Below are 27,571 nucleotides of genomic sequence, written 5' to 3'. Positions count from 1 at the left end.
ACAAATCGTCATTGACGCCGTGTCATCGGCACGACGTATTGCCAGAGTAGTTAACGACCGATTATTCGGACATGCCCGATAATTCGCACGGCTTTGCGGCACCACCGTGTACACCATATAGTCAATGTATATTGCCCTGACTGCAGGTCTGAAATGGCACTAATCAAAGCCATCACCGCCGCCATTTTGATTATCTCGCCGCCTCGTACCTGCACTCTCGTACGCCGGTCCGCTGGCAGCCGTAGCCACCACCGCGGCAACGTTAGGCCTAGCTGCTTCTTGCCATGCGGTGCCATGTTTTTCATTGAAAGAATTTGCCGCTGTCAGCAATGGCACCAACTCCGCCTTTGTAATCCTCGCGATTGGCTTCGAAGCTCGCAGGGTGCAACGCGTTGCGTAATGCCAGTCTTCTAAAGTTAGCGTCGTCTCAGTACATGAAGCATAACAAGCATGAGAAGGGGCAATTGTCACGGTACACAGTATGTATTCCTTAATTATGCACGCGTGCACCCCCGTCTCCTGTCACAGTGCGAGCACCGACATGCCTAATAAGTGTACTGGCAGGCCTTAAGAGTTCTTTCGGACGTGCCTGTGGCAATTTTAGCCCTTAAGGGCAGTTAAAGACATGCATTCATATTTTTCATACTGCCCGATTTTTCAGATGTTTTTGCAGCCGCTAGGGAGTCCGAAAAATCAGACGTTGACCACCGACCAAGAGGATTCTTCAAATGATCCATGGGGTGAACGCGTGGCAGAAGGAGGATGAGAACAGAAAGGACCGACATATGAGGAATTAACAGGAAAGGAATTGTGCCGCCGCCTCTTTGAAGCAGCTTGAGCTTAAAAAAAAGGAAAAAAAACCAAAGTGTTGGTTGAAGCCGAGATGCAGGTCACCCTCACCCAAACCAAAATAAACTCTTTAAAGCAGTGAAACCCAACACTGACATGTTGTGTACAGGCTGAGAGTATGTCAGGACAGTTGAGGTTGACTTCCCAGCTGCTGAGAGAGAATCTTAGTTGTGACAAAGTACAGGCCTCATACCGATGTGCTTGCTATCAGTTGATAGAAATAGCTCATATTCAAAAATATTTCCTCATGTATGCATCTCCTTTTCATTCGTATTTGAAAATGTTCGACTCAATTTGGAATGGGCTTTACCATTTCTTTCGCTGTGCATTTTACTAACACCTTCCTTCTGTTTTCTTTTTAAATAAAATAGATATTACTCCTTACTATTCAAACTGCATTAAGTCATTTTTTGTTTCAGCATGCTTACTAGAGAGTGACAGCATCGGGCAACGTGGTGTCAGCCTGCCTTGACATAAAGTTGGCTCATTCAGGGAATTTTGCAAAGGTGCTCAGGGAAAACCTGGAAAACTCAGGGAATTTGGAAATGTAAACTTGGTAGACACCCTGTATATGCAACCTCCGATCCCTTACTTAAAAAGAAAACTTATTATTCTTCATTGATTTTGCTGTTGAACTCGGCTTTCACTGGTGGATGGATGAACTTGTGCGAGTACCTTTTGGTGAAACTCTTTGTCGAACTTTTTTTCTTGCTTTCTTGCATCTTAATCCTTCTGCCAGTATGTCAGACCAATTCACTCAAGCAGATGTTCTGCTACAGGACAAAGACTGGCCTTGCATGAGTAAATGCAGTATTTGATTACAGTGCCTGCTGCATTGCAGGCTTGCGACCAACTTACGAGAGGAAAAACTGGCCATGCAATTGTTGAAGCAGCATGGATTTGATGGGCTTTGGATTGGCATCAGTTAACTCATGTGCTATGCTTTGGATTCAATTATCCAGAGCTCCTTGGGTTTTTTTTTTCAGCACAGTCTACTTCTAACTTTTTTTGTACCTTGGTTGTTTTGAGCTGTTGCCATGAAGTTGCTAGGTGGTCTTGTCTTTGTAGACCATTTCATGCTGCAATCTCATAACAGTACTAGGGAAGTGTCATATGCAGTGACCGTTATTGTGCATACGTACAGTGAAGTTTACAGCCAAAAGCTTGTAATCTTCAAACTTTGTGGAAGCTTGTGTCATGTTTTACACATACAGCGAAAATTGCATGCAGAGACCATTAAGTAGAATGGTGCAGTAACATGCTCGCAATTTTATTGCTATTAGGGGAATTTTCAGACCGTTATGCCATTTGGCATGCCAAGCCAACAGTCAAACTGAGGTCATGTTTGTATTCTCCATCATTGCCTTGTTTATTTATTATTATTTACCTATTCAAAATATTACAGACTGCAAATTGGCCCAAGCAGGAGATTAAAGAGGCACTCAAGAAATTCAGACACTCACACCATATTTAAAAAAGAATTAGTTTTATAGACTCTGCAGCATGTAACATAGCTTGGTGTCTGTTTTGTACACAGTGTACGTTGCATTATTGAGCGCATTCCTTGGCTGTGTAATGTACTTTAGTGTTTTGTTGGTTACAAGGACGTGCACCCTATTCTCTTGATGTCAGAGTTGTGCTGTGCTGAGTGTGGTGCTTACTGGTTTTCACCGTATGCAGCGGGACCCGTTGGACATCATAAGGGCCCACTGCTTCAATCTCGTGCTGGATCTGGCACTGCCCGAGGACTTGCCCTTGAGGTATGGCTATTTCCAAAAGCTAAAAGAAAAGGGAGGGGGGCAAACTGTCCTAAAGAAAGTGACACTCAAAGTGGCCAGCAGTGGGCACACACAGGGGCCTCAGGTTGGAGTCAACATTTTGCAAAGGAAAGCTGCCGTTGATGAAGGCAAGTCCCCTTGTTGAAATGTTGATTCTAGCATGGACCGAGGTTTCCATTGTTTATCACTCCTTTCTAATGAAGCCACTGGTTTGGTTCACTGGCCTCTTGCACTTCATCCTTGTTTCAACAAAAATATTTTCAGTGTAGCCTATATTAAACCCCTTATCTATGCCTTTTTTAGGCCTGTAGCGCAACTCAGAAAGAGCAAAAAGGAAGGTGGAAGGGGTAATAAAAAGGAACGGAGAGCAGAGTGAGCACTTTTTTTGCTCTTTTTGAGCTGCGCTACAAGCCTAAAAAAGCCATGACATAGCAACTCGCCAAAATTGCCATGCTTTTGACCTTATCGATGCATTTGAAAATTTCTATAATCACAAGAATAAGCACTATTTTTGATTTGATAATTGAGTAAAAAATTGATTGCATTCTAGGAGTCATTAAAATATTTCCCTGGGTTATTTCTATCTATGATGCTACCAATAAGATGTACTTGTCTCCTCCAAAGACATAATGTACTTCCTTTTTGCAAACAAGTCCAGCCGGTTATAAAGCATTGTTCCACAATGGCACTTTCCAATAGCCATAGTCACTTCACAAATTTGCTGAATCACAGTGCCATTGAAATTCACAATATTGTCAGTCATGTGGACTTCCCTATTCTTGAAACTGGCTATTTTACCAAGACATACGTCATTATTTGGTCATTGGAGAGATTATTTGGAATGCTAAGTAATTTGAAGTATAAAACAATTTACTGTTCCAGTATTTTTTCTAGTAAGGTTTGGCCATGCCCATGTTCAGACATTCTAAAGTGAGAGTTGTGTATGCAACATTAACTTTAAACTTTTTTAACAAACTGAAACTGGACTAAGTGTACAAGTGGAGCTGAGAGCTTTTGAGGATTGTGGCGCTTAAAGCAGTACTTCTACAGTGTCAAACTTCATGGATTCAAAATTGGGAAGTACATAGTGCACAAGCGAGACATACTGCACAGATCACACTCTTGCATTTGCACAATTTCACTAATGCGGAATGTCAGATCAGTATTCCAGCGCTAGTTACAACTAAGATTTCACACGAAGGCTGCAATCTAGTCTGCTAACTGTAACTGGAGGCCAAAATAAGAAAATGAAAATGGTTGATAGCCAGGCTTGTTAGTATGATGACATAACACGTTAAAGAGTGCAAGCACATGACCGACTAGAAATGGACAACACTAGTACTGATCAGAGTTGTGGAGTGACAACTCCAGAGTTGGAAGATTCTGGAATCGTTCCACATTTTCAAAAACCCAGAACGTAATGAGAACAGAATGATGGCACCAGTCTGGAAGATTGAATGGGTATGGAGTCCGAGGTTCCGGAATGGAATTGGAATGAAATGGACCATCGGCCTCCTCTATTTTTTCAATGCCAGTGCAATCGCTCACTTCCCAATGGGGGAGCCGTTGGTGTGCCTTAGTTCAGTGAGTTGCCGCTATGCGATGCTACCTAAATGGTACGACTGCTTGCGTCATGCGTGCATCTGAGCGCGTGCTGCGGCCATTCTGGTGGAGAAGTGATAGATGCTCTGTCCCTACGTCTTTCAGGTAATCACGCATCTCTCAGTCTTCCTCCGACTTCCGTCGTGAGGTGCCACCTAGATGGTACTCTCCCCCACGACCGTAAAGCAGGCGTGAACACTAGCCAACGGGGAAATAGTATGAAAAGACGATAGGAGAGGGTTGTGAACGGTCGGATCGGTCACATCTGGCTGGCATTGAAAAAAATAGAGGAGGCGCTGAATAGACACATAGTCCCGGAGAGCTAAACATTGGTTTTAAGTGAAATTGCACAACTATTACATTTGCTAATTAGATAAAGCTAGACTTGACCAATTTATTACGTCTACACTTTTACTTAATATGGCTCTTTCAGTATCTGCCTATAGGTAATGACCTCCGTGTGCAAACCTTTATTGTGTACTGTGTTGAAGTGCATTAAAAAGAGCAAGTTTTAGTTAACTTTAGTTAGCAAATTTAGTTGACTCATTAACTTGTAGTTGATGAGTTAAGTTAGTTATCTCCTTAGTTTTACTGTTAAGAAGTTAAGCTGTCAAGAATCATCTGATTTAGCAAAAGCATGCTTGACCTACGACTAAGGTATTCAGGCTAACTACAGCCATGTCTCAAACAATTGCACCTTGCGCGAGTCTACGATGATTTGGAAAGTGCACCATGTCTTCCACGCTGTCGACCAACCAGGTGCGATAACAGATGTTCACAGCGGTGTTCTGGAAAATTGTGCCTATTAATATGCAAGTAAATATGCAATGAAAACAAAGGCAGCAGGCTTGAGTGATTCTTTAGGCTCTGAACTCATTTACTGCGGCAGCAGCGTTCTCCTTGAAGACCACTATCACAATTTTGCTTGCCTGCTATTTCCTCAAATAATTGCACTCACCCTTTATTGGGGACACGGTGCAAGATTATTTTGTTCTTACTCTTCCTTCACACCCTGAGGAGATGAGAGACACCAAAGCATGTTTATTCTTATGCAAAAAAGTTGTATGCAACATTATTTGTTACACTTTTAAGACTTCAAAAGTATGTTGTTGTTTTGCTAGGCACGCAAGCGCAAGTAGTAAACAATAATAGAGAAGCCATTTCATTTACTGGAATTAGAGGAATAGAATAGACCAGCTCAGCCACTCCAGGAGGGCGAATGGTCCAACTCTCACCATTGCGAGGAGTTAAGAAGAATGGAATTACCGGGATCTCTGCCCTGTGGAACATAGGGGGAATTGGATGGAGGGCCCAACTCTGCAACTCTGGTACTGACTTCTAACTAATGCTTGTTGCACATTAGCAAAGTATCTATGTGTAATCGATATGAAAGAGTCATAAATGTAATTTTGATTTTTCACACAAGTTCTGCTTCACCACTGCATAATAACCATTAGTTGGAAGTCGGCACCTGTACTGTCCATTTCTAGTCTTTATCCCATGTTAGCGCTGTTTTTCGGGCTAAAGCAATCAACTTGAAGAAGTGTTGAAAGCTTTTAGAAATGAATAATTTGGTTAAATTCTGTGCAAATCTGCAAGGTGGACCAAGGTATTAATCCTTTATTTGATCCATGGACCAAAATTAATTTTCCTGCATCAGTGCAGTTTGTTATTTGAGGACACTGAAATAGGTCCTCTTAAAGCATTCTGCTATGGTCAGATGCATGGCAATATTTCTTTACATTAAACTTGCTGCACTTTGTGGACTTCTGTAGAACTTGCTTGAATGAAAGGAATTCAAGAATTCACAAGTATGCGACATGCTTTCCTGAGGGCTGGCTTCAGTTAAGATCAGCTAACCATGACTGGCCGACAATTTTAAGATACGAAAAAAAAATTGTTTAATCTAGTTTTTGTGATGGCAAAAGCGAATCTGCACTTCGTTTCTTAACAAAAAAAAAATATATTTTAGCTTGATAAAAAGTCGCAATATTCTTATGCCTCAGGCTGCTGTCCGCGAACTGCAAGTTATCGGCAATTTCCTAATTATTATAGAAATAGCTTTCACACTAAGTGAAATATCTTTTTCTAAATAATATTAACTTAAGGTTCTCTTAATATAAATAAATATAATATTGTTGGGAGCTTCAGATATAGAAAAAATAGATTACAAACATAGCACAAAGTTCAGTTTTGTTCACATTTTCTCCCTTTCTTTTACATGAAATGCCAAACCCAGAGGGCTGAAATTCCCTGCATACATCAAGTGGTTTATTGTGTTAATTTATACCATGGTTTATCTTTCTATGCATTTTCTTTCATGAACAAAATGAGTGCCCGATGTGCCATGTTTGTCACTTAATGGAAATTTCCAAAGATTGTACATAGAAAGACCGCAATACTTGATTTTTCAAATTGCTCCTGCTGAAGCTAAGATGTATACCTTGTCAATTGTATTTTGCTGTAAGTGTACACGATATAGGGAAACAAATATCCATTTCGTGTGATTTCATTTGTAGATGGTAGTATGCACTGTGGTTTCCTTAGCTTTTCAAAATTAATGGCCCTTGTGCGAAGTGAATATCATGCTTTCTCGCAGGAAAAAGACTGGCAAACAGCAGCTTCAATACTGTAATTTAGCAGCAGTAATATGCAATGCAAATGCAAAAAACCGTCTTTGCATGCACACATTTAGCACCTTTCATTGTTACTGTCTCTTTGTCATTGCCTTTGCCACAGTACACCAGGACTGCTGGCCAACTGTGAGTTTGAAAACAAAGGAAGTGCTTTCACTCTGTTTTCAGTTGTTTGCCCACAGACACAAAAAAAATTCAGCCGGAAGCTATGATTCACATTAGGATATTTATTTGGCTACCAAATCTTCCCTTCATGCAGAATCTAAGAACTATCGCGGTGGTGTTTTTTTATATTTGGAAGCTATTGCTTGGCCTCTCTTCTGCTGTTGTGCAAGTCATTATCGGCCTTTTGTTGATGTGAAAGGGAAGCATTTTCACTTAAGGCTAGAATGTTTTTAAGCAAAACTTTCTCTGCCTACTGTCCCATGGTTTTGCCTGGTTTGATTGGTGTGTCAGTCGGTCACTGGTTGGGTTATCACCGAGTAGATCCTTCCTCACTCTTAAAAAGAAAAGCGCATCATGTGGTGGGATTCGAACCTCGACCTCCCAGTGCACCACACTGACCATTAGGCCACAGTTACATGTAAAGTTCTCTTTGGGCCAACACTGAGATGTGCAAAACTCTTTGAGATGATCGCTGCATTATGATCATGATTATGATTTCCATACCATGGCACATACCCGCAACCAAGAAGCGGGCAGTACAATGGCACATGTTCGCGACGGGCGATTGGCCAAGAAGTAGACGGTACATTTAAAATAAATAAGAAGGAATTAAGAAACACAAGCCAGTATAATATTTGGGTCATTGCCTAGCATGGGTGTATGAGAGCACATACACATTGCCAGGTTCCTTTATGCCAAAGACGCTGGAATGAAATGGGCAAATTTATAGCAATTCATTACTCACTTCATGAAAGCTTTGCTTCGCACAAATTCCAACATGTGTATTGGAGCTGCATATTTTATTTTACGCCATGGAAGCCGTAATGCATACTTCCACCCTGTGGGGTTCTCCTCCGTGCTCTTGGGACAAAGGAACGACAACACAGTAGTGCAAACAATCACAAGGCCATTTATTGCACCTTTCATAGATCAATGCCTGCTAGCCGAGTTGCTATCCACAAAACATGCCGATGGGCGCGCGACAAATCTAGAAGTCCGACTCACCGCAACCGGATAGCGAGCGAATATGTTCGCCCCATGCTGGATCCCAACGCCTGGTCGTTCGCGTGTACGGTCACGCCAACGGTGGCGCGTTCGAAGGCGGCCATGCGAGACGGTCTCGCAGAAGCCTGGATCCGCGCCCGCGCGGGACGTCCTCACGCCTTGACGATCTCGAACCAAAGAGTGAGCGCCTTGTCTTTCGGCGCCCCAGTCACCCCGCCTGTCGGCGGCGTTAGCAGCGCAACACTCGCGCCATCTCTCGTACTGCGCCTCAACCACTCCGACCGCCGCGGGCGCCAGGCCACGCGAGCCGTGCGGGAAAACCAACATATCAGGGGATGCGTCGCGCATCCCCAAAACCCACAAATGAAATAGCTCGAAATGGGTCGTATTTGTTCTGCTATATCATGTACACTTACAACAAAAGCAAAATACTGTTTCATGAATAGATGGGGGCTATGCTTTAGTTTCATTAGGAGTGTTTTGAAATAAATAAAAAGTGGAGTTTCTTCTGCACAATTTTTTAAGGTTTCCATTTATTTATTCAAAATATTTAGTGACTAACATGGTACATTGGATGCCAATTTCATACATTAAAGAAAACGTATAGAAGGATAAACATTGGCATGAATTCAGATAATAATTTATCTGATGTGTGCAAAATATTTCAGCATCCTAGGTTTGATCTTAACAGAAAGGGTGAAAATGTGAGCAAAATTGAAGTTTGTGCTATGTCTGTAATTCTATTGTTCGATATCTGAAGCTCCCAATTACAGTTATATTTATTATGGTCAAGGTAACTTTTAATTATGTTTTGAAAGAATATTTCATTTATGGTGTTAAAGCTATTTCTGTAACGCTTCAGGAAAGTGCTGATGATTCGCACCTTTCACAGATGGTGGCCTGAGGCATAAGAAATATAGAGAATTCTTTCCCGCTAAAATATATTTTTGTTGTTAAGAAACTAAGTGCAGATTCTCTTTCGTAAAAAAAAATTCATTTTTTTTCACATAATTTAGAAATGTCGATCAGTCATGTTTGGCTGATCTTAACTGAAACCAGCCTAGGCAGTATTCTCGAACAATCACTTTTTGAGATCCGGTCACACTTGCATGATATTACGTGGTGTGATTTGACATACCGCCCCTAACTCCTGTTGTCTTCCAGCCTATCGCGAATAGTGGCATCCCCTCTAGAGCGTGCTGTGTCGCGCGTGGTGGGAACAGGTGCAAGGACATAACCTCCTCCATTTTGCATGTTGCATTTTGCATTTTGCAGGCTGGAGTTAGTGCGGGCACTGACAGACAATGGCAAGTGCTTGAACCTCTTCGAGGAGCAGGCCGGTGAGTTCATTTGTCTAGGCGTGCACAAGTACTACACAGTGCGATCCACCTACAATGACAAAACTAGGAAATTTAGTCTTTATTATAACTAGCCATCATATTGCGACTGATTTTAGCAATTTCACAGCACAGATAGCCCTGAAGGGTGCGGCTTAAAAAAAACATGCCCATTGAAGTAGTTCAGTGCTATGACTGTATGAGTGAATTGACATGCTGGCAATTATAAGTAACCAGCTTCTAGAAGTTAGACTGAAAGAAAAATTGATTGGCGCAATATAAATGGCACTTCATGACGCTTAATTGTGTATTGTATTGCTTGTAATGTTGTACACATGCTGACAGCAACTCTTTAGACTGCATGAAATTCTGCTCTTAAACTCCGAGCAGGTTTAGCAATCCATCTGTGACAGTTCTAGCTCATATTGGCATCATTTACTTCAGTTGCTTTCTTGTTTCATTTCATTTATTGTCCCTTAATGGCGGCCCGTAGGGCATGAGAAAAGGGAGGCATACAAATGTGTAATATACAAGCATTTCAGAAACAAAACAAAGAACAAGAAGAGGAAGCAAGATAGCTGATATATGCATAACTCAATGAACACAACATCGAGTGTTGAAACAAAGTCTTCACTTAACATGTGATACAATAAGCAAAAGAGAGCATAGAACAGGAAGATTGCAAGTAAAGGTAAGTACAAAAGAAAAAGAAATATTGGAGCACTTGAAATATGCAATAATAGAAAGGATAATACATGTTATATCACCTTTTTTAAAGCAAACTCAACTTTATTTTACCTTTGTTCTTGTTTTTTGTAGAAAAAAAGCCTCCTCGCTAGCATGATTTTATTGTTTTAAATATTGGCAGTTATGTTCGATTCTCTTGCAGAGTAACTACACAAATGCATAACATTGAAGTGGCTGACCATTGCACGTGATGCATTGTTATAAGTAGATGACATTATGTATATTCCTAGCTGTGGAAAACCTAGAAGGGTTCTAGAATGCCTGAGAGCATTTTAACAGGGCAATTGTGCAGTGTGTAGTTGCTTTGCTGTTGGAGCACTTGCGCATTCAAAGAAATGTTTGTGCTCTCCTTGTCTTGTTGTAACCAGACAGCAACACTCATAGTTGCTGTCAGGTTGCTGACATCATTGCTGACAACTTTTTTACTTCTTAAGTGGACGTGCTGTGGTATTCCATCACAAGGAAAGTTGCTGTAGCTTACCGTGCCTTGGTTGACAAAGCACACAGAACAGCCAGATTTAGGAGTGCTGAACCACATCACAGCTGAAAAAAAGCTGCCGCCATGATGTGCAGTGCAGCTCACTGTTAAAGGGAACACATAGGTATAGATTATGTGCTAATTTTAACACGATAGCATTCAGAGCCCCGTGTCACATAAAATCCGGTGTCGGCATGTTGTGTCGGACGTCATTTAGCGAAAAATAATTTCGAACCACAACCGCACGGGCCCTTCACGCGGCACAGAGGTGTCACTGAACTAATTGAATTCCTCAAAGTAAGATGCATCAAAAAATTGTAAAGTACAACCTAAACACAACAGACAGACATGAAAGCGTCGGATTGTAATTTGAGTATACCAGAAAACGTCATTCTGTTATGCAGAAACTCAAACATAAACTCCTTTTCCAGTGTTTCTACCATTCATAGAGGGGCGCGCTGTGCTTGGTTCCTTGCAACAACACCATTCAGATGGCTCTCGCCTCCGCAGTCCACGCAAAAGGCGGGGTTTCCACCAAAAAGCTCGCCCACTCGCCTTCTTGCATAGTGTTCGCTGCCAGTGTTTCCCGGTAAACATTACGGTTACATAAGCTGCAGTTGCCGGGAAGCGCGAGAAGCAGTCGGGGATCTTTGAATGCTGTCATGTTCCACTCGTAGAGGGGAAGGTTAAGCGTCCTTCAAATTTTTTTTTCTGCAAAATGTACAGTTGCCTGACTTTTCAGCAGATGACTTCCAGTTGGTGGCACTGGCATCTTTGTTACGCACCTTTGCAGTGTATTGACATAGCTTCAGCCAGCACTTGTAGCTGGAGCACCGGCAAAGGGAGAGCCACACATTAGTGCTTTGCCTTTAACAGTGGACTGCACTCCCCAGTTTAAGCCCTTTTATCAAATTGAAATTTACCAATGTTGCTACTTTACCAACGTATCTTGGTTACCTGGCTGTGAGCTATGCTTTTGGAAGGTGCCGTAATGGTAAGAACTGACATTAATTGCAGTGAAAAGTGTGGGGGCCACTTGCTTACCCTTGTTGATTCTATCAGGTTTCATGCCACATCAGGTTATGATGAGTGGTTTTTCCTGGCATTTCCAAATTGGAAAACAGGCGATTGATAGAACTTGGGGCATATGCCCTCGACGTGGTTTTTGTTGTTGATTGGACAGCTAGACAAGGCATATGCTTCAGCACATTGTGAGAAGCATAAGTGATGTGCACTGTAAAGCCTATGACAATGTGTGAGGAAGTCCAGGCTGCAATGCTATGGCCAGCAGGCCCCAGCTGAAGCTGCAGCATTCCTCTTCTACTCACTCTGTTCCCATGCAATGCTACTGAATCTTCCCTGGTCCTTGCGTCACATGAATATAGTTTATTTGGTTGTCATATTTTTATAGGAATCAAAAGCCCTAAGATTTATCATTTGTGCAGCTACCATTCGAAACCAGTTACCGTTATCACATCCTGAATATTGCACATTAGCTGTCATTAGTAATAGACTGGTGCCTGTCCTCTGGTTACAGGGCTTGTAATATTTGTTTATTTAGTTCATAGATTTAAATTTGCTAGAATTAGTTGCTGCTGTCATGTAACAGCTGTGGGAATAACAGGCTTGGGCTGGACATTCCGTGTGCTTGTACACAGTGTAAAAATTCAATTCTCTAGCTCATGTAGTAACTACATTCTGTTCAGTGTGTTTCCCATTGGAATGCACCTTTGAAGCTTTACACTGTTTTCATGATGTTGTTCAGAATTATACAAGTGTTTCAACTCTACAGTACTTTTTAATTCCACAATCTAGTGCTATAGGGCTGCTATTGGCAGTGGTTATTATTATGTGAGCAGGCAAATGGAGCTTACGAGCAAAGGCTTGCAACTTGCGTCTCTTCTACCAAACGAATTTGTATATGGTGTATCAAAATGTAACAGTTTTAATGTCTAGAAATAGCTTTACAGTAATTTGAGTTGCATTTCAAATAATATGCTGAGCATAGTCTGTTGTCATTATTGTATTGGGTCATCTACCGCTTTAAGAAAGCTTCATTGTCATAAGGGCCACAGTTCCATCTGTAGTTGGTGGTACTACAATCCATGTCTTTGTGCTCATGATTGCGCTGACAAGTCATTGCTTTCCGCCAGGCACATTTCTGGTCAAGTGGATGCCTGAGGTGCTGAGCGCTGGTAGAGCGCAAGAGCTGCTGCCACTGCTTGTGAACGTGGTGCGTTTCAACTCGTCTTTCCTCGACCGTACCACCATCATGGGATTTGTACAGTGAGTGCTTAACTGTCCACATTGTCTGTAGCAGAATGCTTTGTCTTCTTTAGGGTGCAAATAGCACTCTAGATCTGTGGTTCTGTGGTGGAGCAATGGTACCTCCTTACTTCTACAGGAACACGTGCATCCTGTGCTGCCGCACCAATTTGGAGCTTGATGTTCAGGTAAGCCATTGCCGGTATGACAACATGAAGGAGCGGTTGGTAGCTTAGACCCTTTAAGCTTCGGTTTAATAAGATTCACCAGAGTGACAGTTTGGGCATGTTGGTAATCCACAAGAACATTAAAAAGACGAAAACTGGACATGAACTGGACAAGGACGAAAAAGGCACATGTACATCCACACATAGGCACAGTGTGTGTTTGTACCATTTTCATCTGTGTCCAGTTTATACCTTTTAATGTTGTTGTAATAATTAGTTATGAATTAACTGCATAGTTGATATAATAATAAACGTAAGCATACTGAATTTTATATTTATTAACTCTTCGAGGGTCGAATTATTTTGAAAAAAACTTTCCCAGGTGGTCAACTTACTTTATTGCGGATCTTGAATGTACAAAATGTATAAAGTCGGGAATAAATAGTAAAAAAAAATTAGGAACAGTATTTTGGTGTCGGCATCACTCAGAACTGCAAAATGTTCAATAGTATTTCAGAGTGTGGTACTCCTTGAAACACAGGTCTACGCGCAGCGCCTTATCACAGTCTGCACATCTAAAATGCGTGTCTGTTCTCCTCTTGGAGCGACAAGTTGTGTTGGCACACACATGACATCTTCTCTGCATGTGGCTGCCTTGGGCAGAGGTCTGAGGCACCCTCTCACGTAAGCGCATTACCACTGAGAGTGAGAATACCTCGCGAGCGGTGGTGATAAACAAGCTAAGAGCAGCGCCAATAAAGGTAGAAATCAACTTCTGCCGCCCCTCCAAGGGAGTGTCGACAAAGAAAAATCACGTTTTGTGCGCCTCCGTTGTGATCACGCGGTGGAACTGAAACCGCAGAAGAGGTGTTGCCGCAGTCTGCGTGACACGCTGAAGCTAGAAATCAGTTCTGTTTATCTCCGTAAGAAGGTAGCACAAATTTCAAACGCTTCTTGTAAGTCCTAAGAGGTGGCAGCACCTCCCAGTGAGCACACATCCTCATTATGGCGCAAAATTTCAACCGGAGGGTCGAAACCGTATGCGTACGGCAAAGGCCTTGCAGGACAGAAAACCGCCGTCGTACATATATGGCAAAAACCTTCAAAGGGTTAACTAAGAAGCAGTGTGCGCATAGCAACATTTTTTTTAGTATATGTGGACCTATAATATTTCTGAAAATTACTGGGTCACTTTTTGCACTTTTGAAAAGTAGCACATTCTGGAATAATGACTACTTGTGTTCTGATGAGGCTGCACCACCTGAGTGTCAAGATTTTTAGAGCATGTTTGCTTTATGTCATCATTAGTCTCAGTGGCTGCCAAGTATACATTGATGTGCATGCAGTGACCCATAATGCATTCACAAAGCTGCAAGGATAGCCACCTTAGTCTCTCACTCGTCTGGCTGACTTACCACAACCACTCCATTCCAATCGAATTGATTCATCGCGCTCACCACATTGCCTCACTGAAAGAGTGTGCATTGGCCTTGCAGTTGGGTTTAGAGCTGCTGGACAGCGTGGTAGGCTACGGTATGGTGAGTGCAGAGCTGCTGGGCCACCTGGTGCCCACAGCTTGCCGTACAGTGGTGGTGGCACCCTTCTCGGAGCCTAGCTGGCGACTCATGCGCAACCTGCTTGGCACCCACCTGGGACACCGCACCATCGGCTACCTCTGCCGCTTGCTCGAGGACAGGTGTGCATCCTCCTTTGCTGCTGCAGCTTCCTGCCCTTGGTGTTATCTGTGGCAGACAGGTCCCTCAATATGGGAGTGCAATGTGCTTATTGAATCATTTATTGCCAGGTGAAAAAAAGAAATCTGTGTGGTTTACAGTGCTTTTAATGGGTGGACGCTCGACGGAATGATCTATGTTTGCTTTAGTAATATAAGTACTTGTGTCACCTGCATAGTTTCCATATTGGAATCATCTGGTTGCTATGTTGAAGTAACGTCAGGGAACAGCAACTTGCTGTTGCCATGGTGTGGGACCAATGATTAGGCAAAAGGCACCTTGGAGGACCTCTTCTGGCCTCAGCTTGACTGCAGTCGCAGTTGAAGGCAGCACTTTATTGCTGCTAATTGCCTTCTTTGAGAACTGTCGTTGCTCCTGAGAGAGAGAAACAAAAAAGAGGCAGGGAGGTTAACCAGAAAAAGGCTTGTTTGCTGCCCTGCATGGGGAAAAAGGGAAAGGATATCTTAAGAGATAGGAAGAGAGAAAGGCGACTACAGAAACAGGAATTGGCACACAAAATTAAAGTGGTCCACATTACTATCATAGTCTGTCTCGCAGGCCCGTAGACCGCAGGAAGTGAACTAGCGCTCTGGCTGCCTTTAGCATGCATGTTCGTTGTGACCACTGTCCTACCATCTTTTGCTCTTACCGTGGCTTGCTGTCCAGTCTCTCTAAAGTGGTTCCGGCGCCCTTTAATGCTTTTCTACTGGTCACGACACTTCAGGCCAAGTTTACTACAGAGATAACAGCTGCCGCTAGGGGCACCACTGCAGGTGTGGAGCCTATGGTCACCAGTGCCAACGGCTTGTTTTGCAGTACAATACAACAGCTTGCTTTACAATGGTTTAGATAGGTTAGGCCCAATCAGACTAGGGCAACCGGACACCGATATTGGTCTGCCGACTTCCTGCGACACCCGTGTTGTGCCGATGGCCATGTCGCCAGGAGTGGAGTTGTTGGCAGACAAGTCAGATGATTTTGTTGCCTCACTGCAGCGCCGCAACCAACCCTCACGTCTATGCAGCTGTCATGGTATTTTTGCCGTTGATTTCTACACGTGCTGCTCGCTTTCTTCTTCTTCTTCTTATTATTATTATTATATTGTTTTACTCAATCTCAACACAACATTTAGCATATTTGCAGCCAGGAACAGTAAGAGCGCGCACAACTTTTTGCACTTGAATACTGATTTATCCAAGGGATAGATTTGATCACACTGGTAGCTATGGCCACAGTTGGTTTCTCACTTCAAGCACTGTGTTGCACCATGTTCAAGCACCAGCGCTGGCACGAAATAATGACAAAGTGTTGCAATACATGCTGATTTGCGAATATGAGCACGGTTGCATCACACTGAGATCAGCTGCAGGATATGAGCGACTGGCGACTGTAGGAGCCCCTTTGAAACCAGCAATGAGACGGGAACTGTTATAGATAGCTGGTTTTCACTTTTCTTCTAGAACTCTTCATCATGCATGCAGTGTGTTTGATGAGGTATTGTTGAAGGAAACTCTGCACATATAAGCGCTCAGTTAGAGAGCACGTAGCTCTCTTTGAAAACCTCGACACCAGCTGTATACACATCTGAGTGAGGTGGGCTGCTCTATTGTGGGGGCCGTCACTTGTTGCTCATTTGGCCTAAGAGGCAAACAAATGTGTCAGCATAACAATATTACAGCCTTCTTTATAGGTTGTGAACGATACATACAGAGCTACCAGTTGCATTTCTTTCATGGAACGTCTTCGATCGACAACAGTGACATACCAATGCACAGAAAATGTGAAATATTTTCTTCAAAGCCGCAAGTCTCACAGGTAGAGTTGTTGGCCCATCCAGTTATGAACGAGTGTGACTTGGTAAATGCAGCACCGAGCCACAGCTGCTACGACAAAATTTTTTCACACCTTGGTAGCCCAGGGAGTAGGCAGATCTTCAAATCAGGAGCCAGGGAATGTACCACTGCTCGTGGCACTTATTGACTTCCACACGATCAATGTGCTGTCACGTGCCATAGAGTGAAGTGCAGCTGCTGTGTCTGTTCATGAGAGCGGAATTGACCCATATCTGCCACTGTAGTGTGCAGAATGGGCAGACTGGTCAGTGTGGTCATTTATGCTCACACCACAGTGTGCTGGCAACCACTGACAAAAAGTTCATTCTGTCCTTGTTCAGTGGCTTGATGGTGTCAATGTTGTATCTGTGACATGAGTTGTTCATAGGAACCGCGGTGCATTGAACTTTGTATACTTCAGAGGGCTGCCTTCGATTCACGAAAAATGGCGATGAGGTGGCTCCTGAGAAATAGGCTCGAGTGCTGCTCAAAGTGCAGATGGCTCTGCTCCTTTAGAACTCGTCTTGATCTTGGTTTCAACAGTACCCCTTCTGAGAAATCCTGCTGCACACATGCCAATATCAGGTCCCATGTGTGCAGGTCCAATGTGTGCGACACGACTCTGCTCAAGGGGGCGGTGTTCTTTGTGGGCGCTGCCCTGTGGAGCCCAAAGGCAGTGGGCTCATTGCAGCACACTGCGGCCGGCGTGCTCCCATCGTTGGGGCGAGCCCTAGACAGTGGCAGTGCTCATCCATCCGTTGCCTACGAGGCAGCTGTGTGCCTGCAGTGGCTGTTGGCCGAGGGCGTGCCTCCACTTGGACCAGTCGCCTGGGACGCTATACTGAACCTGCTGGCCACTCTTCTCACCTTCCCACAGGTGGCTTGGTCCCTCTGCATATTTTTGGTGTTTGGCTTATGCATTGCATTTCATAATGCATGCTGACTGGGAGCATTATGAAACACGCTGCCACCACTAGCATTGAGGCAGCAAATGTCAGTGGAAACAAACAGAATTAATCCAACAAGGGACAAAGAAAGCAGACAACAGGAGTGCTGTACTTTTACAGAGTGAATTACTAATCTGATTAGCATCCTTAGTATACTTCACATACTTTCCTGGATGTTCCTGTCCCTGTTTCTATATTTGTCTCCAACTGTTTTACCGCCAAGTTGGGTCATTGGCTAGTCCATGGTCTAATGGGTAGAGCATCAAGCTGCTGTGCTAAGAGAACCAGGTTCAGAACCAACCGTTGGACCACCTTCGGTCACTGATTATGTTACCAGGGTGTCTACCAACCGGGAAAACCGGGAATTCTCAGGGAATTCGAATAGTCTGGAAATATCAGGGAAAACTCAGGGAATTTGTGCTTTTATCAGGGAAAATTAACTGCAACTTTATTGAAAGGGAACGAAAGTCGTGTTAATGCTGGCTCTAGTAACAGAGGAATTGCAACGAATCGTCATTGACGCCGTGGCATCGGCACGGGGTATTGCCAGAGTAGTTAACAACCGATTTTCCAGACTCCCGATTTTTCGAACATGCCCGATAATTCGCACGACTTTGCGGCACCACCACGTACTCCATATAGTCAATGTATATTGCACTGACTGCCGATCTGAAATGGCATTAATCATGCCACTATCGCCGCCATTTTGATTATCTCGCCGCCTCGAACCGGCACTCTCGCACGCAGATCCGCTGGCAGCCGTAGCCACCACCGCGGCAACGTTAGGTCTAGCTGCTTCTACGTTCGCTATTAAGCTTCTTGCCGTGCTGTGCTGTGTTTTTCACTGAAAGAATTCGCCGCTGTCAGCAGTGGCACCGATTCCGCCTTTGTAGTCCTCGCAATTGGCTTCGAAGCTCGCAGAGCACAGTGCGTTGCGCAATGCCAGTCTCAGAAAGTTGGCTTTGCCTTAATACAGCAGTGCTACGCGGCAAAGAATAACAAGCGTAGGAAGGGGCAATTGTCACGGGACACAGTATGCATTCCTTAATTATACAGGCGTGCACCCCCGTCTCCTGTCACAGTACGAGCACCGATATGTCTAATAAGTATACTGCAGGCCTTAATAAATTTTTCGGACGTGCCTGTGGCAATCTTAGCCCTTAATGGCAGTTAAAGACATGCATTCATTTTTTTATTGAAAGAATTCGCTGCTGTCAGCAATGGCATAGACTCCGCCTATGTGGTCCTCGCGATTGACTGAGAAGCTTGGAAAGCACGGTGCGTTGCATAATGGCGGTTCCCGAAAGCCAGCTTCGCCTTTGTACAGAAATGTTGCTTGGTGAACCATACGCAAAAGTATTGCAGTGAAGCATAACACACATGAGAAGGGGCTATTGCCACGGGTCACAGTATGTATTCCTTAAGTATACACGCATGCACCCGGTATTGCCTGTCACAGTACGAGCACCGATATGCCTAGTACGTGTACCGACAGGCCTTCAAGCGTTTTCGAATGTGCCTGTGGCGGTTTGAGCCCCTAAGGGCAGTAAATGACATGCATTTATTTTTTCCAACTGGCCAATTTTTCGAATGTTTTCGCGGCCCCTAGGGAGTGAGAAAAATCGGACGTTGACTGTACAACTGACCAAGAGGATGCTTCAAATGATCCATGGGGTGAACGCGTGGCGGAAGGAAGATGAGAACAGAAAGGACCAATGCACTGAGGAATTAACGAGTAAGGAAGCGTGCCGCCACCTCATTGAAGGAGCTTGAGCTCAAAAAACAAAGTGTTTGCTGACGCCGAGACCCAAGTGCCCCTCATTCAAACCAAAATAAGCTCTTTAAAGCAGTGAAACCCAACACTGGGATGTTGTGTACGGGCTGAGAGTATGTCAGGACAGTTGAGATTGACTTTCCAGCTGCTGAGAGAGAATCTTAGTTGTGACAAAGTTCAGGCCTCATACCAATGAGCTTGCTATTAGATGATATACATAGCTCATATTCAAAAATGTTTACTTATGTATGCATCTCCTTTTCATTCGTATTTGAAAATGTTCGACTCAATTTGGAATGAGCTTTACCATTTTTTTTCGCTGTTCCTTCTGTTTTCTCTTTAAATAACATAGATATTACTCCTTACTATCTAAACTGGATTAAGTCATTTTTTTGTTTCAACATGCTTACTAGAGAGTGACAGCATTGAGCAACATGGTGTCAGCCTGTCTTGACATAAAACGAAGTTCTGGCTCATTCAGGGAATTTTGCAATGGTGCTCAGGTAAAACCTGGAAAACTCAGGGAATTTGGAAATGTCAACTTGGTAGACACCCTGGTTACACTGGGAATCCGCTGCTTTTCAGTGAACCTCTTTCATTTCAACTTGGGTCGCTGGGTATGTGCCACTAGGTATGTGTTTTTCCTCAATGAACCTCCTTGAGGTCAGCTTGTGGAACTTGGTATGTGCTGTATTTCAATGAATGAATTTCATTTCAATGATAATGCGCTTAGCATTGAATCAATATAGCAACATAGCGTTTTGCCACCATCAAAATGAGTTATATATGATGCGTGTACTGCAGCGGAATTTCTCTTTCGCACTTATCTAGAACACTTGGTGCCGTTTATTGGGCTTCTGCGAAGCCTGCATGTGGCCTCCAAAACGCAAGGTGTGCCGGTGTGTACGAATGCTGAGAAATGTGTCATGCGGCAACTGGGCTTCTCTATGTTGCTTCTTTCTGGACACACTGCGCTATCTAGTGGCACTGCAGAGAAATTCGCGTGTGTCCTCTGAGACAAGAAGCCTGGCGCACCGGTGCCTGCGAATGCTGAGGATTGTTCCCTCACTTGCCACACCCTTAGTGGCACATACTCAGTGAGCCAAGTTGGTGAAAGGTTCATTGAAGTAGCACAGCCTGCTAATGCATCTGGTTGCTATCCTTGAGGAACCCTTGTGAGGTGGGTTCGATTCTGCTCAGCATCAGATAAATTTAAGGGATCTTGTTGCGCAATAGCTTGTACAGCATTGTTGACCGCTGAGTGAACACACTGCTTCTTTATCTTTGTACGGTGATGACTGTTTCCACCAGCTGCAGTACAAAGCATGCAGCAATTGCTGATGCTATAGAGCAAATATCATTAAATGGAACCCCTCAAGGGACAACAAATACTTTTATCAGAAATATTCTACTGGCGCTATATGCCTAAGGGTGCACGCTTCTCTTTGCTGCTCTTCTCACAAGGCACTCAAACATGAAAAATATGAAAGTAATAATCTTTTTCAGACTGCGAAAATGTCCTAATGATTGGAGAGTCACAAACTATTAATTTTACAAATAATAATTTGGTTGCATTTTGCAATTCTGTCAATAATCATGAAAAGCTTGCTGATAGGCCATTGCTACATCTCACCCTTCAGTGCAGTTCAAAATTTGGCGATAGTCATTCATTTTATTTTTCTTGACATTCACTTTAGACTTGTCGTGGTGCTGCAAGATGTGCTTTTGCATACAATCTCTCATCTGCCTGATTAAGTCATTGACAAATCTGAAATAATGGTAATGAGTAAGCACTTGTGCTTCTTGCTGGCCAGTCACACACAGACCTGCATATCACATCATAGGCAGCTGCCATTGAAGCTTTTTATGACCTCCTTCATCATTGGGTTATTTCACTTTTTCATTGATAGGCTTGCTGCCATAAGCAATTGAAAGTGCAGAGTCATCTCACAGTGTTTTATCTTAGTGGCTACCAAATGGCTTTCAGAAAGCTGATAATTGCCATGCCTAGAAGACTACAGATGGTGAACTGAAGGGCTGCAATATTTTAAACATTGCTCACACTGATGATGATTTCCAATAAGTTAAGAAAGATGCTGCGGGGTGTCTAATGCCTTGGTTGCTAGATTAGCAGTGCCTAGTAAGGCTTAAATGATTCAGCAAAGTCCTAAAAACAGGGTGTCAACGAACCGGGAAAACCGAGAATTCTCAGGGATTTTGAATAGTCTGGAAATACTCAGGGAAAACTCGGGGAATTTGCGCTTCTATCAGAGAAAATGATCCAATTTTATCAAAAGGGAACCAAAGTCGCGGTAATGGTGGCTCAAGTAACAAAGAGGAATCGTAATGAATCGTCTTTGACGCCGTGTTGTCGACTGGAGTTGCCGGTGTGCAGTCAACGACCGACTTTCCGGACGCCCGATAATTCGGACTGCTTCTCGGCACCACCAAGAGTCAATGTATAAGAACGTCTGAAATTCCCTTCGCAGTCCAATTTTCTGGACTGCAAAGGCGTCGGCGGTCCAAAATTGACCTTGATGTCTTCAAATGCCCTGAAACCACAATTTAGAACGACCGACACTGCCTTCTGTCTTGGTCATATTGTGCTGCCCTTCAAGATGTTCAAGTACCAACTCGCCCAAATGTCCATCCTTCTACGTTTCAAACAAGTGCAGCAAAAGCATGCCTCCATAACAGCGGCTTCCTCGGTGTTTCATGGAACTGACACAGTGGCGCTAACGGAGCCATTCGCTACTTTTGGAAATGCGGTTGTTTGCTTTAAATCAGGGGTACAGTCAGGACTCGACGGGAACCAAAGGTCAGTGGGTCGCCTCGAATTGGGCTCTCGTGGGAAGACTACAACTGAAGCTGTGCAGGGTGTTATGGGCTGGACTAGTTTTGAAGTGAGGGAAGCTCACAGTAAAATTGAGTATGAAGGACGGCTGAGGAATATAGAAGAAAGTAAATGGGCTGGGAGAGTGTTCAGGTATCTGTACAGGAAAAACATTGATTCACAGTGGAGGAAAAAAACTAGGAAGCTTACCAGCAAGTATGCGGCCTGTAGGGTGGGCAACACAGCAACAAAGAAGGTCAAGCGGAAAGTCAGAGAGGCTGAAATAATCTCATGGGTGGTGGCAATGGAAAAGAAACCTGCCATGAGTAACTACTTAAGAGGAAAAAATGAAATCAGGAAAGAAACCATTTATGATAACTCAAAGGGAAGCTCATTACTTTTCGAAGCGAGATCGGGATGCCTTAGAACACGTATCTATAAAGCGAGATATAAGAAGGAAGAAGAAGCATGTGCTTGCTGCAGTAAATCTAGGGAAACTATGGAGCATGTTTTATTAGAATGTGAAGACGTCTACCCAGCGGTCGATTTAGGCACCACTGGCCTCCTTGAAGACCCTGGGTTCAGCGGGAGCAGTGGTAAAGCAAACATGTCCGCAATAGGCATTAGTAAGAGACGATTGGAGGATTGGCGGAAGAAAAGTAGGGAAACGACGAAAGACGGAGACGTACAAAAGCACAGTTCGCAATAGGGGATCAGAAAATGTGGTTGTGGTAGTTCATAGTGTTTTTTTTCTTCTTTTTTTTATTGTTTAACCTAGGTAGGACATTAGGCAGTATAATAGCAAGAGCTTGGTTTGCAATGGGTTTTACCATTTTCTTTTTGAAGATATTTGCTGTGCATTTTACTAACCTCTCGCTTCTGTTTTCTTTTTGAATAAAATAAACACTACTTCTTACTATTCAAACTGGATTAAGTAGTTTTTTTTAACATGCTTAGTAGGGAGAGACAGCCCCGAGCGACGTGGTGTCAGCCCGTCTTGACATATAACAAAGTTCTGTGTCACTCAGGAAATTTTGCAAAGGCACTCGGGGAAAACCTGGAAAACTCGGGGAATTTGGAAGTGTCAACTTGGTAGACAGCCTGAAAAATCATGCCCATACAGATGGCATTGAGATTGCCCTTTTGTTCTGCTTTTGGTGCAGTTCACACATGTTCATTGTTGGTTGGAGAAGTTGGTTCTCGTTAAAAAAGGTTTCTTTTTATCGCCGAAAATGCAAAATTGGCCTACATTGAGCATATTGTCTTATTTGCATTTACTTCTTGAAATTTTACTGCAGTGATTTCAGCTGCACTGTCTGAGTGCTGGCTGTGCTTTGAGTAGGCATCTGTCTTCCTTGTGCACAGCTCCGCTTAGGAGGCTATGCATGATTATCCGTGCCCTTCAAGAGCCAACCAACTATGCATAAACGTTGGATGCCCCGGGCCGTTCAGGCAGACCACTGAAACATTTCGCGAAGCTGGCACTAGAAAGCAAATTCCCATGTGGTATAGCTCATATGATTTGGCATACAACTTAATGGCCACATGACAAACCATGCAGGCATTGGACGTAGTGAACACAGGGATGAAGAACTTCGCTGTGCATTTGCCACTCCAATGGCAGCTGCGTATGGTGTGGTTGAGCATGGCCACGCAGGCCCTATCTTGAAAGTGATCTGTGATAGGTACAGAGTCTAGGCTCGCCGAGTACTGGTTGCTTTGTGTGTGCTGTGTTCTCACCAGTAAGTTTGTATTAAAGCAAGAGGCAGCACGAAGATCAATTCACTCACTGCTGCTGCAGCTCTTCCTTACTCATGCCAGCATTTTGACAGCGAGTGCCCAAGGTCATCGAGTGAGATGTGTTCATGTTTGCCTGTGCACGGTTGACACCATGCTTGTTAATTTAGTTAGTAAGGAAATGTTTACAAGTTTATACGGCTGATAAAGGTACTATCCTTACTTTGTATAGCTGTTCAATAATTTGCTATCGCAATTGATGCTTTGCCTTTTGGGCAAAACTGCTAGATTTTTATATGCTTCTCAAGTTGAAGTTTTTAGTATTTGAAAAGTCTGCTTTTTGTCTCTGTCAAAATAATTTAGATTTTATATACTAGGTTGATGATGTGAAGGAACATACTTTCATTTTTGTTTAGGCAGTGTTACAATTCTGGAAAAAATTTGGCACATGGAAAATCACATGCAGGAGGTCCATGTACTGTGTTGACTGCAGGGTTAGTTAAGTGTCATGTCACTGTGGCTCTGTCTCCATGGTGCAATTTTCAAATTTTGAGACGCTTGCACTAAATGGTGTTAACTAATGATTCATTGGCCCACCCCTTGCAGAACATTGTTTAATCACACAGAGACTTGCCTATTAGACGAAAACGAAAAAGTGAGGTTCCGTAGATATAGAAGAGAGGGTGGATGATTGTTTAGTACATATTAATCATTGTGTGCTTACAGAAGATTGACACCCCTCTCCCTATTCTGTGCAGGGCCAACCTAGTGGACGGCAGCTGCAGCAAATGGCTCATGAGCTGCTGACGCGTGTGGAGCTGTCATATGACCAGGGCACATTCGAAGGCAGCGCCACGCACCTCTTCGAGCTGGTTGACCAGGCTGCACAACTTCGTCCCGTTTGTATAACCTTCACTAGTGTGATCATCATTATCCCTTTCAACCTGTGCAGCACAAAGTTATTTTTATTCTTCAGTGAACTTGAGAAACCATTTTGCTGCACATCAGAGCTGCCACATTATTGGTTTAAAACCACACTGTGCTTTGGCACATGGGCACTGGTTGTCACTGCAGGAAACATCACTGCTGCGCCTGGTGGAGTTTCGAATCCGACAGGCGGAGCTGTGCCCACTGCGCTGGGCAAGCCAGATGGCAGAACTCCTGGAGCGATTCTTGGACCCTGTGATGGCAACACCAGCTGTGCAGCTGCGCCTTCTTGACCTTCTCGCCAGCCATCGACATCTCTGCCAGGTGGCGTACATCATTGCCTAACATTTCAGTGTGAGGCCAAGACCTTGGCAGGGCTTATGTGGAAGTTCAAGAAAGACAGTACGACTACTAAATTTTCTTTTCAATTTCTTGGTGTACAGAGTCCCTGTTCTTAGTAGGCGAACTGTTTAATATTTCTGTTCATAGAGGTGTTATTAAAAGCTTAGTTTATTTTTTATAAGTGTGCCTTCAGATGTCAAAACTGCAGCCAGGAGATCAATAAGTTTGGAAGGAAGACAAGAAGTACTGCACTCAGTGGCAGTTTGGGATAGCTGGATGTGCAGTTTGAATAAAAAAGGAACCAGTGCAAGGGAAGATTAGAATAAGGTTGCTGCTGCTTTTGCCATCCAAAAAATTGTCAGTTTTGTGAAAACGTGATTGGAAACGTGATTCCAAAAAGATATATTTGTGAAGCAATACCTTGCTTTTGGCTAAGCCATGACAAAGTTAAACATAACATTTACACTTTTTCGCATTTCCGTGGTGGCTACAATACTCAAGAAACTTGTGTAGGCAGTGCCATTGTCATTTGCCTTGAAAGCAGTGGTCAGAGCATCATCAAAACTTGCTATATTCCCTAACATAAAATATAATGCACAAACTGGACAGAATAATGTTTTATGTCTTAACTCACAAGTGGCACTAACTGAAGTTTCACACTATCTATTTTAATGTGCTTATTTTCAAGAGTAATTCCAGTCTTTGCTACTTCTTTACTGCTTTTTAATGCCAAGGGAAAGAAAACTAGAAAAGCTTTTTTTTTTCCATGATACTCTGTCTGTTTTTTTTTTAATTCACTGCATCTCTTGTTGTTCTCTGGGGTCATTTGTACCCTTCAGTCCTACTTCAGATTAGATGCCCTTGGGCTTAGAAATTATTCGAGAGTGCTTTGTATGAGCAACCACTAGAGTGTATAATAGGATAAATATTCAAGAACCCATGTACTGAGCACATGTGTATTTCTGACAGCTGATTGCATTGTGCATACATCTGTGGTGAAGTCATTTTGTGTGGGAGTCCCTAGCATATGTCACTTTACCCTAGTGCAGGGTAGCAAATTGGAGGCTTTAACTCTGGTTAACCTCCCTGCTTTTCTCTCATTTGCATCTCTCTCTCTCTCTTGGTGTAAGGACAGCTTAGGACTTCATATACAAACTGCTGGTTGACAGGGGATGATGTTTTGTTTTCTTTTTAATTCCTTTATTTATTCAAAATACCCGTAAAGGCCCTCAAATACGTAAGGGGGGGGGATTGACAGTAGTTAACATGGTAACTGGAATAGTTACGCAGTAATAGTGTGACTGAAATACGAACAAAAAACACAATTATAAGCAGTGTGGAATTAAAATTGGGGGAAGAGGGATAGGAAAAAAGCAATAAACGCAAAACCTATTTCGGACTAGAATGCATACAGCAGTTATGACACTAGTGACAATCCGTAATATAAAGAAAGCCTAATAAATACAGTGCAGAAAAAAAAGGTGCTTACAAAATGCACAACACTTACAAAAAACATGCTGAAAAATGCTTATGAAATGGAACAGGAGAAAAATTAAGATGCTAATAGTACAATACATCTTAATGTATAAGAAACTGAAAACACGAATGCTTGAAAAGTAAACACAAATCAATTAGGCAGTGCGGCAGTGCGCTCAGAGCACTGCCTGGAATTTTGCTGCATTTCTTTCAGTAGCGACGTGCAATGGCAAGTAGTTCCGTTCGATGACAGTGCATGGTATGAATGAATTGGCAAAACGATGAGAGTGACATATCGGTCGTTTAACTTTGCACTGGTGATCGCGGTGAGGAAAAATAACAGCAGGGGACTGAAGGAAATCGTCAGAAAGAATTGATTGATGATAAAGTATGAAAAAGCAGAAGGCGAGCTGCTTGGCAATGTAGTAAGCTTCCTAATTTAGCACGATCTCTTATGGTTTTTGCATGGATTTGATTTTATGAGTAAGGTATGCCTGAACTGGATCCGAAATGGCAGAAGTCTATTCAATTTTTGGATGAACAAGCGTAATGTATGCGGTGTTACATATCTGGGGAGGGGCATGGTTTAGAGAATGTTCGGAAAGGCCAAGTGAACGGCTAGCTGAAGCAAGGGTGACGTCAATATCATAATACCATGTTAGATAGGATTGGAAGTGAAATGCAAGGTATTTATATGTAGTGCTTAGTTGAATTTCAGCATTATTGAAAACATACGGTCTTGGTTTATGGGAATTATGTTGAGTAAATGACATTAACATTGTTTTGGATTCATTCAGCATCATTAACCATGTTGTACACCAAATATTAATATTGACAAGGTCAGGCTAGAGGAGATCATGATTAGTATTACTTGATAGGTTACAGTATCATCATCATCATCATCATCATCATCATCATCATCATCATCATCATCAGCCTGG

At 43.1% G+C, this 27,571-nt stretch overlaps 1 protein-coding gene across 6 annotated transcripts in view; it reads left to right on the top strand.

Annotated features, from left to right (window-relative positions):
* Nucleotides 1-27,571, top strand: part of gig (TSC complex subunit tuberin) — a 134,246-nt gene that overhangs the window by 6,995 nt on the left and 99,680 nt on the right. For all 6 annotated transcript variants that reach the window (XM_055073382.2, XM_055073384.2, XM_055073383.2 and 3 more), the window contains 8 exons: nucleotides 2,530-2,609; nucleotides 9,311-9,375; nucleotides 12,751-12,883; nucleotides 13,002-13,050; nucleotides 14,526-14,725; nucleotides 17,195-17,471; nucleotides 24,644-24,784; nucleotides 24,960-25,136. In XM_055073382.2, coding sequence (XP_054929357.2) covers nucleotides 2,530-2,609; nucleotides 9,311-9,375; nucleotides 12,751-12,883; nucleotides 13,002-13,050; nucleotides 14,526-14,725; nucleotides 17,195-17,471; nucleotides 24,644-24,784; nucleotides 24,960-25,136 — 1,122 coding nt within the window. The remainder of the gene's footprint in view (nucleotides 1-2,529; nucleotides 2,610-9,310; nucleotides 9,376-12,750; nucleotides 12,884-13,001; nucleotides 13,051-14,525; nucleotides 14,726-17,194; nucleotides 17,472-24,643; nucleotides 24,785-24,959; nucleotides 25,137-27,571) is intronic.

The sequence above is a fragment of the Dermacentor andersoni genome, chromosome 4, assembly GCF_023375885.2.
Source record: "Dermacentor andersoni chromosome 4, qqDerAnde1_hic_scaffold, whole genome shotgun sequence".
In the NCBI taxonomy this organism is placed as follows: Eukaryota; Metazoa; Arthropoda; class Arachnida; order Ixodida; family Ixodidae; genus Dermacentor; species Dermacentor andersoni.
This window is presented reverse-complemented; position numbering and strand designations above follow the sequence as displayed.